Source organism: Temnothorax nylanderi, unplaced genomic scaffold (genome assembly GCF_030848795.1).
Source record: "Temnothorax nylanderi isolate EJ_2023f unplaced genomic scaffold, tnyl_v1.0 TNYL_tig0061_pilon, whole genome shotgun sequence".
Classification (NCBI taxonomy): Eukaryota; Metazoa; Arthropoda; class Insecta; order Hymenoptera; family Formicidae; genus Temnothorax; species Temnothorax nylanderi.
In genome coordinates this window covers 845248-858604 of record NW_027249123.1, presented here as the reverse complement: position 1 = coordinate 858604, position 13357 = coordinate 845248, and the positions used below count along the sequence as shown (strand labels likewise).

The 13357-nt window shown below is 31.8% G+C and overlaps 4 protein-coding genes across 4 annotated transcripts in view; 3 read left to right on the top strand and 1 right to left on the bottom strand.

Annotated features, from left to right (window-relative positions):
• Window positions 1-13357, bottom strand: part of LOC139773410 (uncharacterized) — a 511404-nt gene that overhangs the window by 195389 nt on the left and 302658 nt on the right. The gene's annotated exons all lie outside the window — the stretch shown is intronic.
• LOC139773424 (uncharacterized) lies at window positions 79-2682 on the top strand. The gene is made up of 5 exons (XM_071707858.1): window positions 79-100; window positions 314-1395; window positions 1538-1572; window positions 1784-1835; window positions 1904-2682. Exons 1-5 carry the CDS (start codon window positions 79-81, stop codon window positions 2009-2011), a joined length of 1299 nt encoding a protein of 432 aa, XP_071563959.1. The 3' UTR covers window positions 2012-2682.
• Window positions 3364-5007, top strand: LOC139773448 (uncharacterized). The gene is made up of 3 exons (XM_071707880.1): window positions 3364-4574; window positions 4736-4822; window positions 4908-5007. Exons 1-3 carry the CDS (start codon window positions 3513-3515, stop codon window positions 5001-5003), a joined length of 1245 nt encoding a protein of 414 aa, XP_071563981.1. The 5' UTR covers window positions 3364-3512; the 3' UTR covers window positions 5004-5007.
• On the top strand, window positions 6590-8550 carry LOC139773445 (uncharacterized). The gene is made up of 2 exons (XM_071707878.1): window positions 6590-7810; window positions 7970-8550. The coding sequence occupies exons 1-2, from the start codon at window positions 6746-6748 to the stop codon at window positions 8087-8089; spliced, it is 1185 nt and encodes a 394-aa protein (XP_071563979.1). The 5' UTR covers window positions 6590-6745; the 3' UTR covers window positions 8090-8550.

Here is a 13357-nt window from a genome sequence, read left to right as displayed (position 1 = left end):
TCCATATTGTCATAGCAATTATACATAATTTCTTTATATTCTGCGTCCGAACAATAACAAATGTCGATCGAAGAGACCATGGTTACTTCACGACTAACAAGTGACCCATTGAGTCCTTACCACTTGACACTCTCGCAGTTTTAAATTCAAACTTGGTACGAATAGATCGACACTGAAGAGTTCATATTGGTACACATATTTGTTATAAAAAGACAAACTTTAATGGCATAAAAAGACTGAAGCTCTCTCAATCATGATTTACTAGATGATAGAGTGCATTTATAAAGTAATTAATAATTTTTAAAATTGTTAGTCTTCAACGACACTCCACTAATTCTGTTCAGCTTGTCGTCGAAGTTACAAGGACGAGCCAATGCCAAAATGTGGAAAAGGTGGCGATTGTTCCACGCCACGGATTTCGAATCGTTGATGTATCCCTCATTTACATTTTGCTACATTCTTGGAATATTCCCGTATAAGATCAATGCTTCGATTTTCGAGATTTCTAAACCACGTTACATTCTTTCGACCGTCGTTATGTGTGTTTGTTTTATTGGCTTACTGAGCAGTCTCTATTTGATGGACATTTGTGGAATCCCGAAGTCGAAAGGTGTACCCAGGACTCTTGAGCGTAATTGCTATTACATACTCAGTGGTTTTATAGCGGTCGTCACGTACATTTTGAGTGGTCCACGAATGCGTTTACTCCAAACCATAATGGAAATCTCTTGGAAATTGCCTCCGGAGTCATACCAAAAGCTATCCAGACTAATTCACGCCAAGGACATCTTAGGCTCCTTTCTACTACTTATTATAGTAGTACCGATGTATTTCATGATGAATTTCCATATTGTATTCAAGATTTTCTTAACATACGTTATTCTGATGATATTTCACATAGATATGCTGTATATGAATTGTGTTTGTACACTAAAAGCTTGTTTCAAGCAAATCAGTGATAATCTGGAGCACCTACAGGACTACATGACGAACGATGAGGTGTATCATCTTAGCTGGATGCATTGCAAGCAAAGAAGTTCATTCTTGTTAATCAAACTAAAGGCCTTGAAAAAACAGCATCAAATGATTAGTAACGCAGTGCAGATAATGAATATGATTTTCAGTTTGCAACTGCTTGCTACCATAATTCTGACTTTCATCGAAATCACTTTTCATCTTTACTTTCATTTATTGTATTGGCAAAAGGGCATTTCCATGATCAATGTAGATGATAGTATCTATAAAGTGTTCTTGATGACGTACGTACCGTATTATTTTATAAAAATAATGTTGATAGTGTGGGCCTGTGAGTCCACCAAGAATCAGGCTTTGCAGATTGGCACCACTATTCACGACGTATTTAACAGCATTGGCGATAATGAAATAAAAAACGAGGTAATAAAATATATAATTTAATTTGTACATTTTCTAAATAATGTTGCTAATGCAAGTTTTATACATTAAATCTAAATTTATGATCTAAATTTGTATCCTCCAATTTTGTTATTAATTAATTTACGATATGATGACTTTGCAGTTGCAATTGTTTTCCTTGCAAGTTCTTCATCGCAAAAATATATTTTATGTCACACGTGCATGGAAAGTGACACATTCCGCACGCGACGCGTGCGGGATTTACCACTTTCCACGCACTTGCAACATAAAATAGGGTGTGCAACACGTGCGTGAAGTTGAAAATTCCCGTGTGCGGTGACCGCACTCGCCTTCGGCTCGTGCGTCAACTCCGCACCCGTGAATTTTCATCTTCCAGCACTTATTGCACAATATACTATTCCGCGATGGGTCTCACTGTAGACGCGAAGCTTCTCACTGCGGTAAGTTATCGATTATATGTTTATAAATATTAAAGGAAATTAATTCATTTTCTTAATTTTGTTTTTAGATGGTGGGTAATATCAGCACGTATTTATTAATATTGATACAATTTTTAAATATGTCACATTTTTGCGCTAAAGAAATCGCCACAAATGTTATAGAAATAATTCAGTGAAATAAAGAGGGTACAGTCGATTGTGTAAATATCTATTTTAGTAGTAAAGATATTATCTTTCTTATTAGAATATTTTAGTAGAGTATGAACAGGCAAAGTTAATAGTGCATTGCTGCAATATTTCATAAATATATTTTTATTATTTTATTGACGGTTTATGATTTATTATATATCATTTCCTAGCTTCTAAATTGCTGATTTCTCATCTCAAAATTCAAAATAACTTTAAAACCTGACATAATAGAGCAATTTGAACAGCGGCATTGTTTCTTCTGACCGAAAATTATAAGAAACACATACTCTGATTAGCGTTACTTAACAAAGAAATTTTTGTTGGTCTGTATAATCTTTTATACCTATGTTTTTCCTAGTCGAATACGTGAACTAGATTGTTCGTCCTATTTATACTCAGCAAATTCAAGTTCAAAACTGCGAACACAATTACACAAATTAGTGCATCGAGCGAGGAGAGGCTAAGGGGATATTTTGTTAGGTGTCAAGTAACCATGATATTCTTCGATGAACAACTGTACACTCCAGATACAACGTATAGAATAATGATGTTGCGACCCATAAAATCAAGTATGCAAACATGAAACAGATAATATCGACTGCAAAATATTCATGTAAACGAGTAATTCTCCAAGATATGCTAGTTTCTTTTTCTTCGAATTTTTGTTTTAAAAATCCATATCTTTACTGCGTGTGCAGAATACTTGATATTTTTATGACACAATTTAATAATCTGTTTTTTTTTATTTTCTACATACATTTAAATTTTTTTCATACAAATATTCATAAATTAATAGCTTTATCTGCGTTAAACATAGTTACATATTGAATTTCAATAAAAAATAATAGAAAAAAATAAAAATATAAAAACCATTTAATTCAACTAAAACATTATATGGCATATTAACAAAATATCGCGAAGCAGCAGAAAGTAGGTGCAGTGCTAATAATCATAGCAGATCGGAAAAAAATCTTACCGTAAGCCCAACATTCTTTTGTAAAAAATAAAAATTTGCATTTTTGTTTTTGAATATATGTATATTAGCACGAGATGTATCAGCTATAACTTTTCATATACCTATATAATGTATCTAATGCAAAATTGCGAAATATCTTGATAATGTTTATTCGTCTTGTACAAGTTTTAGATGCGCAAGACTATGAATTATGTGACAGTTATTATATATCATTAACTCATGTATGCTTCGAAGGTGATAAGAGCCATAATAGTTACATTATGACATAAAAATTTCCAAGTTCTGTTTTGCAACATGACGCAATAATTGTTAGTAGTTTTAAAATTAAACTCGTAAGGAGTAGATGGACTGCGAAAAGTTTATTTCAGCTTAGTCGTAAGAACACAGCAGAAAGTTACACTTAGAAAAGAAATTCTTGTAAACACGTTGATATCAAAGTGCATTGATAACATAATTAATATTTTATAAATTATAGTCTACAATTTACATTGTCGTTCTCCGCTTAAGCGAACATGTTCAATTCGTCATTGAAGTTCCAAGGATTCAAAGAAAAAAGAAAAGGAAAAATATGGCAGTTATTCCGCGCTACGGATTTTGTGTCGTTGATGTATCCGTGCTTCTGGTTTTGCCGCATTCTGGGAATATTTCCATACAAGATCAACGCTTCGACCATCAAGACTTGTAAACCGCGCTATATTCTATCGACCATCATTATCTGCGTTTTTTGCATCCTCGAATTAATAAATCTCTCTGACGTCAATAGTTCTAAAAATTATGTAGTTGAAAACGTTGAGATACCTGAGATACTTGATTTTAACTTCTTCTACATTGTCGGTGGTTTCATAGTACTCACCACGTTCATTTTGAGTGGACCACGAATGCGTTTACTTCAAACCATACTGGAGCTCTCTTTGAAATTACCTCCGAAATCATATCAGAACTTATCTAGACTGATCCATGCCAAGGACATTATTGGATTCTTCTTTTTAGTCGTAACATTGTGGATAGATATCAGTTTGGATCCTAATGTCTTGCGCAATTCTCTTGTGATATACATAACTATGCTGGTGTTACAAATGGATATGCTATATATGAATTGTGTTTGCATACTAAAAGCTTGTTTCAAGCAAATCAACGACAATTTGGTGAATCTGCGAAAAATCGTGACGAATGGTGAGCCATATCTCTTGAGCGGCACCTATCACAAGCAAAGAATTCCATTTCTACTGATGGAGATTATAGCTTTAAAAAAGCGTCATCTGGCAATCAACGACGCAGTACAGATGCTAAAAATGGTCTTCAGTTTACACCTTCTTTCAACGATACTTATGACTTTCACTGAAATCACTTTCGACCTGTACTATTATTTAATGAAACTACATGGGGTTGAGCCTTTGAGCAAAGAAGAAATACAGATATATTACAACATCTGTATTACGGCTGTAACATATTACTTTATAAAATTGGTGTTGATAGTGTGGGCCTGCGAAACTGGCAAGAATCAAGCTATGGAAATCAGCACCACCGTTCACGAAGTGTTCAATAGTGCCAGCAATGAGCAAATAAAATACGAGGTAGATTTAAACAATTTACAACTTTAGTGGCATATTTTATATATTTTGCTATGTCCCACGCATGCTAATGCAATTTTCAATATAGTAATATATCTAATTTATAATAATTATAATTAGTTTTTTAAACTTATATTAAACAATTTTTTAATATAACGTTGTAGTTGCAGTTATTTTCTTTGCAACTATCGCATTGTGAAAATAGGTTCTCCGCAAAGGGGCTTACTGTTGATGCTACGCTTCTCACTGCGGTGAGTGATGAATCTTTTGTTTTCATTAAATAAAATAATAAATGTAGACATATTTAGCTTTATTTTGTAATATTTCTTTTTTTAGATAGTAGGTAACATTACCACGTATATATTAATCTTGATACAATTCCTATTTATGTCGAGTTCTTGCGATGGAAAATCTGCAATGGATTCGATCTAGGAAAAAACACACATGATCGAACATGGAAAAAATATTTTAAATAAACTTTTTTTTATCACTGTCAGTAAAATATCGTTGTGAGTAGAGTCTCTCGTAGTGCATTATACTTATAGAGATATTGCATATATGTACATATATGTACAGAGAAATATAAAAATCTTATATCATATAGTGTTATATATAATAATCAGTTGCAAACAGCTGATACGTTTTGTTTATTTATTTGTAGTCAGACACACAATATATACATAATATATGCATATTTGAGATATATCACTTTGGAATTATTAAATATATCACAAAATCTAATTTCTTAATTACTCTTGCATTATAATTTATACAGATTAATATTTAAATATTAGTATGCTAGCTCATTAGTGTAATCAACACGCGAAAACATTTGCTATTCACAATTATTCTGTATAAAAGTTAAACTTGATCAGCGGTGTGTCATGATATAAATGTCTCACTCGTAGATTAAAAATTATTAATTATATTGTCCGTGCATTATAACATCAATATGATTGCGACAACTTTCTCTCCAAATATAATCTCTTACTTTTATTTTTCTCATTAAATACGTGAACTAGATTGCATGTCCTATTTATATTCAGCGAGTTCAAAACTGCGAACAATTGCTGCATCGAGTGAGACAAGGCTAAAGGGATATTTTGTTAGACGTTTAGTAACGATTAAATAGTATATAGTGTTCTTCTATGGGTAACTGTATTCTCGAGATACAACGCGTAGAATAATGATGTGTAATTGACGCGATCCATCAAATTATATATGCAAACATGAAATACAGATAATATCAACTGCACAATATCCACGTGGACAAGTAATTCTCCAAGATATTCTAGTTTCCCCTTCTTCGACTTTTTGCTTTAAAAATTCATATTTTATCTGCGTGTACAGAATGATTGATGATGTTTTATCTTTATGACACAATTTTGAAATCTATTTTTTATTTTCTACATACATTCTAGCTTTCTTTATACAAATATCGAATCACAGTTCTTAAATTAATCATTTAATCTGCTTTAAGCATAGTTACTATACATATCTAATTTCAATAAGAAATAATGTAAAAGAAATAAGAATATGAAAAGCATTTAATTTAATTAAAGTAGTATATATAGCATATATATTCACAAAATATCGCAAATAAGCGGAAAGTAAGTGCTAATAATCATCCGATTGAAAAATATCTTACCATGAGTCTAACAGCAACATTTATGTAAAATAAAAAATTTGACTTTCAATTTCTGACTTTACATCAGCATGAGATGTATCTACTATGACTTTCATGTACCTCCAATACAAATATATATAATGAAAAATTGCGAAATATCTTGATAATGCTTCTTCGTTTTGTACAAATTCTAGATGCGCAAGATTATGAGTTACATGACACAGCAATATATCATTAACTTCTGCGTGCTCCAAAAGTGATAAGAAAAAAAGCAATAGGTAGTTACATTATAACTTACAATTTCCTGAACATTGTTTTGCTACACGACGCAATAATTGTTAGTAGTTCTAACGTTAAACCTGTCTAATGTAGACTGCGAGAAGTTTATGTCGGTTTACAAATTCGCCGTGGAAACAGAAATAGAATCACGCTTGAAAGAGAAATTCTTTTAAACACGTTGATACCAAAGTGAATTAATAACGTGATTAATATTTTATAATTTAATTATAGTCCACAATTTACATTGTCGTTCTCCGCTTACGCGAACATGTTCAATTTGTCATCGAAGTTCCAAGGATTCAAAGGAAAAAGAAAAGGAAAAATATGGCAGCTATTCTGCACTACGGATTTTGTGTCGTTGATGTATCCTTGCTTCTCGTTTTGTCGCATTCTGGGAATATTTCCATACAAGATCAACGCTTCGACCATCAGGACTTGCGAACCACGCTATATCCTATCGACCATCATTATCTGCGTTTTTTGCACTCTCGAATTCAAACTTCTCTATGACATCAATGTTTCGAAAAATGTTGCATTCAAAGGCATTGATACACCCAGATTACTTGATCGTGACTTCTTCCACATTATCGGTGGTTTCACAGTAGTCACCACATTCATTTTGAGTGGACCACGAATGCGGTTTCTTCAGACCTTACTGGACCTCTCTTTGAAATTACCTCCGAAATCATATCAGAATTTATCTAGATTGATCCATGCCAAGGACATTATTGGATTCTTCTATGTAGTCGTGGAAGTGACGACATATTGTAGCAGGTTGCAGCTGAGTGTCTTACGCACGTTTCTTCTATTATACATAGGCTCGCTGGTATTCATAATGGATATGCTATATATGAATTGTGTTTGCATATTAAAAGCTTGTTTCAAGCAAATCAACGACAATCTGGCGAATCTGCGAGAACTCGTGACAAATGGTGAGCCATATTGCTTGAGCGGGACCTATCACGAGCAAAGAATTCCATTTCTACTGATGGACATCATAAGTTTGAAAAGGCAGCATCTAGCAATCAACAACGCAATACAGACGCTAAAAATGGTGTTCAGTTTGCACCTTCTTTCTACGATACTTATGACTTTCTTACAAATCACCTTCGACTTGTACTATTATTTAATGCACACACAAGGAGGTATCCCTATGAGCAATCTGCAAAAACAGAGGTTTTTCAGTGCTTGTATTACAGATTTAATATATTATTCTGTAAAAATGATGTTAATAGTATGGGCCTGTGAAACCGGTAAGAATCGAGCTATGGAAATTAAGAGCACCGTTCACGACGTGTTCAATAGCACCAGCAATAAGCAAATAAAATACGAGGTAGATTTTAAAAAATTATAACTTTAGTAGCGTATTTTATATATTTTTCTAATTATGTGCCGCGTATGCTAATGCGATTTCTAATGTAGTAATTTAACAGATTTATAGTTACACGTCTCTCAATCCTATATTTAACAATTCTTTGATCTGACGTTGCAGATGCAGCTATTTTCCTTGCAAATATCTCATTGTGAAAATGCGTTCTCCGCAAAGGGGCTTACTGTGGACGCAACGCTCCTCACTGCGGTGAGTGATCAATCATTTGCTTTCATTAAATAAGTGTAGATTTGTTTAGCTATGTTTTATGGTATTGTTGTTTTAGATGGCAGGTAGCATTGCCACGTATTTAGTAATTTTGATACAATTTCTGTTCATGTCGAATTCTTGCGATGGATAATCTGTAATAGATGTAATTTAGTCAACAAGGAGATATATATGATCGAACATAGAAGAGATATTTTAAATATACTTATTTTTATCATTGTAAGTAGAATATCGTTGTGAGTAGAGTCTACCGTGATGCTTTATGGTTACTTATAGAGATGTTACGTAAATATAAATATATGTATAGAAAAACTTGAAAATGTTATATCACATAATGTTAATAATCAGTTGCAAACAGCTGATGTGTTTTATTTATTTAAGTGTAAATTTTGTAGTCGGACAGTTATATGTAATATATGCATCTGAGAAATATCACTTTGGAATTATTAAATATATCACAAAATCTAAAAATCTAATCTTCTTAATTATTCTTGCGTTATAATTTATATAGATTAATATTTGAGTATTAGTATGTCAGCTCATTAGCGTAATCAACACGCAAAAACATTTGCAATTCACAATTATCCTGTATAAGTTAAACTTGATCAGCAGAGAAGTCATGATATAAATGTCTCAATCGTAGACTTAAAAGTAAAAGTTATTAATTATATTGTCCATGCACTATAACGTTACTATGATTGCGACAACTTCTTCTGCAAATGTAATCTCTTACTTTTATTTTTTTCATTAAATACGTGAACTAGATTGCATGTCTTAATTATATTCAGTGAATTTAAGTTCTAACTGCGAACAATTGTTGCATCGAGTGAGACAAGGCTAAAGGGATATTTTGTTAGACGTTAAGTAACGATTAAATATAGTCATGGTGTCCTTCGATGGATAACTGTATTCTCGAGACACAACGCGTAGAATAATAATGTGTAATTGACGCGACCCATCAATTATTCAAACATGAAACAGATAATCGACTGCACAATATACGCGTGAACAAGTAATTCTCCAAAATATTTTAGTTTCCCCTTCTCCGACATTTTGCTTTAAAAATTCATATTTTATCTGCGTGTATAGAATGTTTGATATCTTTATGACACAATTTTGAAACCTATTTTTTATTTTCTACATACATTCTAATTTTCTTTATACAAATATCGAATCACAGTTCTTAAATTAATCATTTAATCTGCTTTAAGCATAGTTACTATACATATCTAATTTTAATAAAAAATAATGTAAATGAAATTAAAATATGAAAAGCATTTAATTTAATTAAAGCACTATATAGCATATATATTCATAAAATATCGCAAAGCAGCGGAAAGTAAGTGCATTGCTAATAATCATCCGACTGGAAAATATCTTACCGTGAGTCTAACAGCAACATTTGTGTAAAGTAACAAATTTGCCTTTCTATTTCTGACTTTATATCAGAATAAGATGAATCTACTATAACTTTCATATATCTAATACAAATATATATAATAAAAAATTGCGAATTATCTTGATAATGCTTATTCGTTTTGTACAAGTTCTAGATGCGCAAGATTATAAATATGACACAGCAGTATATCATTAACTCATGTATGCTTCGAAGGTGATAAGAGTCATAATAGTTACATTATGACATAAAAATTTCCAAGTTCTGTTTTGCAACATGACGCAATAATTGTTAGTAGTTTTAAAATTAAACTTGTAAGGAGTAGATGGACTGCGAAAAGTTTATTTCAGCTTAGTCGTAAGAACACAGCAGAAAGTTACACTTAAAAAAAAAATTTTTGTAAACACGTTGATATCAAAGTGAATTAATAACGTGATTAATATTTTATAAATTATAGTCTACAATTTACATTGTCGTTCTCCGCTTAAGCGAACATGTTCAATTCGTCATTGAAGTTCCAAGGATTCAAAGAAAAAAGAAAAGGAAAAATATGGCAGTTATTCCGCGCTACGGATTTTGTGTCGTTGATGTATCCGTGCTTCTGGTTTTGCCGCATTCTGGGAATATTTCCATACAAGATCAACGCTTCGACCATCAAGACTTGCAAACCACGCTATATTCTATCGACCATCATTATCTGCGTTTATTGCATCCTCGAATCAATAAATATCTACAACATGAATAATTCTAAAAATTACATAATTGAAAGCGACGGGAAACTCGGTTTATCTAAACGTAACTTCAGCCACATTATCGGTAGTTTCACAGTAATCACCACATTCATTTTGAGTGGACCACGAATGCGTTTTCTTCAGACCTTATTGGAGCTCTCTTTGAAATTACCTCCAAAATCATATCAGAATTTATCTAGACTGATCCATGCCAAGGACATTATTGGATTCCTTTTTATAGTCGTGAGAGTGCCGATATATATTAGCGGGTTTCACTTGGGTGTCGTCCGCACGTTTTTTGTATTTTACGTAACCTCGCTGGAATTCGTAATGGATATGCTATATATGAATTGTGTTTGCATATTAAAAGCTTGTTTCAAGCAAATCAACGACAATCTGGTAAATCTGCGAAAAGTCGTGACGAATGGTGAGCCATATCTCTTGAGCGGCACTTATCACGAGCAAAGAATTCCATTTCTACTGATGGAGATTATAGCTTTGAAGAAGCAGCATCTGGCAATCAGCGACGCAGTACAGACGCTAAAAATGGTGTTCAGTTTGCACCTTCTTTCAACGATACTTATGACTTTCTTACAAATCACTTTCGACCTGTACTATTATTTAATGCACATGCATGACGGTATACCTATGGACAATCTGGAAAAACGGATGTTTCACGGGGTCTGCATTTCATTTATAACATATTATTCCGTAAAAATTGTGTTAATAGTATGGGCCTGTGAAACCGGTAAGAATCGAGCTATGGAAATCAGGAGCACCGTTCACGACGTGTTCAACAGCACCAGCAATCAGCAAATAAAATACGAGGTAAATAAAAAGTATTTACCAACTTTAATGACATATTTTATATATCTTTCTGATTATAATGTGCCGCGTACGCTAATGCTATTTCTAATGTAGTAATTTAACAGATTTATATAGCTACACGTCTCTCAATCCTATATTTAACAATTCTTTGATCTGACGTTGCAGATGCGGCTATTTTCCTTGCAAATATCGCATTGTGAAAATGCGTTCTCCGTAAAAGGGCTTACTGTGGACGCAACGCTCCTCACTAAGGTGAATGATCAATCATTTGCTTTCATTAAATAAGTGTAGATATGTTTAGCTATGTTTCATGGTATTGTTGTTTCAGATGGCAGGTAGCATTGCCACGTATTTAGTAATTTTGATACAATTTCTGTTCATGTCGAATTCTTGCGATGGATAATCTGTAATAGATGTAATTTAGTCAACAAGGAGATATATATGATCGAACATAGAAGAGATATTTTAAATATACTTATTTTTATGATTGTAAGTAGAATATTGTTGTGAGTAGTCTCCGGTGATACTTTATGCTTGTAGAGATGTTACGTAAATATACATATATGTATAGAAGAACTTGAAAATGTTATATCACATACGTGTTAATAATCAATTGGAAACAGATATGTTTTATTTATTTAAGTGTACAGTCAGACCGTGTACGTGAAACACGCATATCTAAGAAATATTTGGAATTATTAAAAAAATCATAAAATCTAATTTCTTAATCTTAAAAATTCTTGCGTTATAATTTATATAGATTAATATTTAAATAGTAAATCAGCTTAATATGACATTTATTTCTGATATGTATAATTTTTTATATGTATAAGAATATGTATAATTAATATATTAAAATCATAAAATTATCATAACATTAATTTTCGGATGAATCGTTGCTCTGTAATGACTGATACTTAAATAATGTACAAATGAGTAAAGAAAAAGTTACTTTTTTATTTTATTGATGTTATATTGATGGCGGTATTAATGTGACGATTCAGGGATAAATGCAATCTTGCGAAATTGAAATTATATCTTAACATTCTGCGCTGCGAGCTCAAAGATGTGTAATGATTAGCCATTTTTTTCGTTGTTATTATAGAATGCCTTTTTCCTTATATTCGCCAAGTACCTATCTATTATGCAGAATTGTACTTTTTTATTACTTTGTTATTATCGAATCATAAAGTTTCTCTCATATCTGACAATTCGAAAGTAACATGTCAATAACTTTCTCAAATGTTATACATAGGTGATGAGATAATTCATCCACATTTGTAGTTTGGAATTTTTAATATAAAAAAGTGCACGAATCTTTTGCGTGTATTTTTTGAATCGTCTGCGGACTTGTGAATATTTATCGCTTCAGTATTGTAGGAAGTAATTAAAAACCTTGGTTGCTATAGCCGTAAGCTAAGTAAAAACTGACTTGCAATATCAGGGAACTTGTAAGAAAAAAATATCTTACTAGTCATAATAAAACAACAGATACGATGCTTATTTGTTTCTTCTGTTATATAATTCTAATATTTTATAACAGTATTATATGTGTATACGGAAAAAATATAAGTATAAATGATTACGTATTTGTATAAGACACACAAATAAACATCTACGTATAATAAAAATGTAATTTTCGGTAACATTTTAAGCAGTTTCTAAAAAAAATATATATATATATGCACTATACATTATTTATTTAAACATAATATAATGAAATTTTGTTGGGACATAATGCGTTCAATACATTGTCGCAATGGTAAAGTTCAAGCTTTTTGTCCTTTTATTCATCGTTGAAGTATAAAGAATTAATCATTTTAGGATAATTAATTGTTTGTAGACTATAATGTATCTCTCTCTCTCTATTAAGAATTTTATTCAGATGAATAAATCGATTAATTCTAATCTAGCTAATAGCATCGTTATTGCATTATAATATAGTTGTTCGTAATAATATACATTTGTTACGTACATTCTCGCAGTGGTATCAGTATTTATGCAATGTAATTATACAGTATTTGCATGTACAATATTTATACGCCACACACACACACACACACACACACACACACACACACACACACACACACAACGTGTTTACACAAAGTTTAATTTGTTGCATTGGAATAAACACGCAAAAATATTTGTAATTCATAATTATTCAGTCTAAATTAGGCTAAGAAAATAAATATTTATAATTACATTTTGTATGAGTAAAAATAAATATTAATATTTTTGTATCCTAAATAACATTTGTGTGTATATTTATAATTAAACATGTGTGTACATTTGTGTGTTGCGATAGTAATCCTGCTCAGTACGAGA

Excerpts from the sequence above, each read along its gene's own strand:
- LOC139773424 (XM_071707858.1), top strand. The coding sequence starts at position 79 with ATGGTTACTTCACGACTAACAA. Across the intron at positions 101-313 it reads GGTTACTTCACGACTAACAA|TCTTCAACGACACTCCACTA; the intron begins GTGACCCATTGA and ends TAAAATTGTTAG. Across the intron at positions 1,836-1,903 it reads ACGCGAAGCTTCTCACTGCG|ATGGTGGGTAATATCAGCAC; the intron begins GTAAGTTATCGA and ends TTTTGTTTTTAG.
- LOC139773445 (XM_071707878.1), top strand. The coding sequence starts at position 6,746 with ATGTTCAATTTGTCATCGAAGTTCCAAGGATTCAAAGGAAAAAGAAAA. Across the intron at positions 7,811-7,969 it reads ATAAGCAAATAAAATACGAG|ATGCAGCTATTTTCCTTGCA; the intron begins GTAGATTTTAAA and ends CTGACGTTGCAG.
- LOC139773448 (XM_071707880.1), top strand. The coding sequence starts at position 3,513 with ATGTTCAATTCGTCATTGAAGTTCCAAGGATTCAAAGAAAAAAGAAAA. Across the intron at positions 4,575-4,735 it reads ATGAGCAAATAAAATACGAG|TTGCAGTTATTTTCTTTGCA; the intron begins GTAGATTTAAAC and ends ATAACGTTGTAG. Across the intron at positions 4,823-4,907 it reads ATGCTACGCTTCTCACTGCG|ATAGTAGGTAACATTACCAC; the intron begins GTGAGTGATGAA and ends TTCTTTTTTTAG.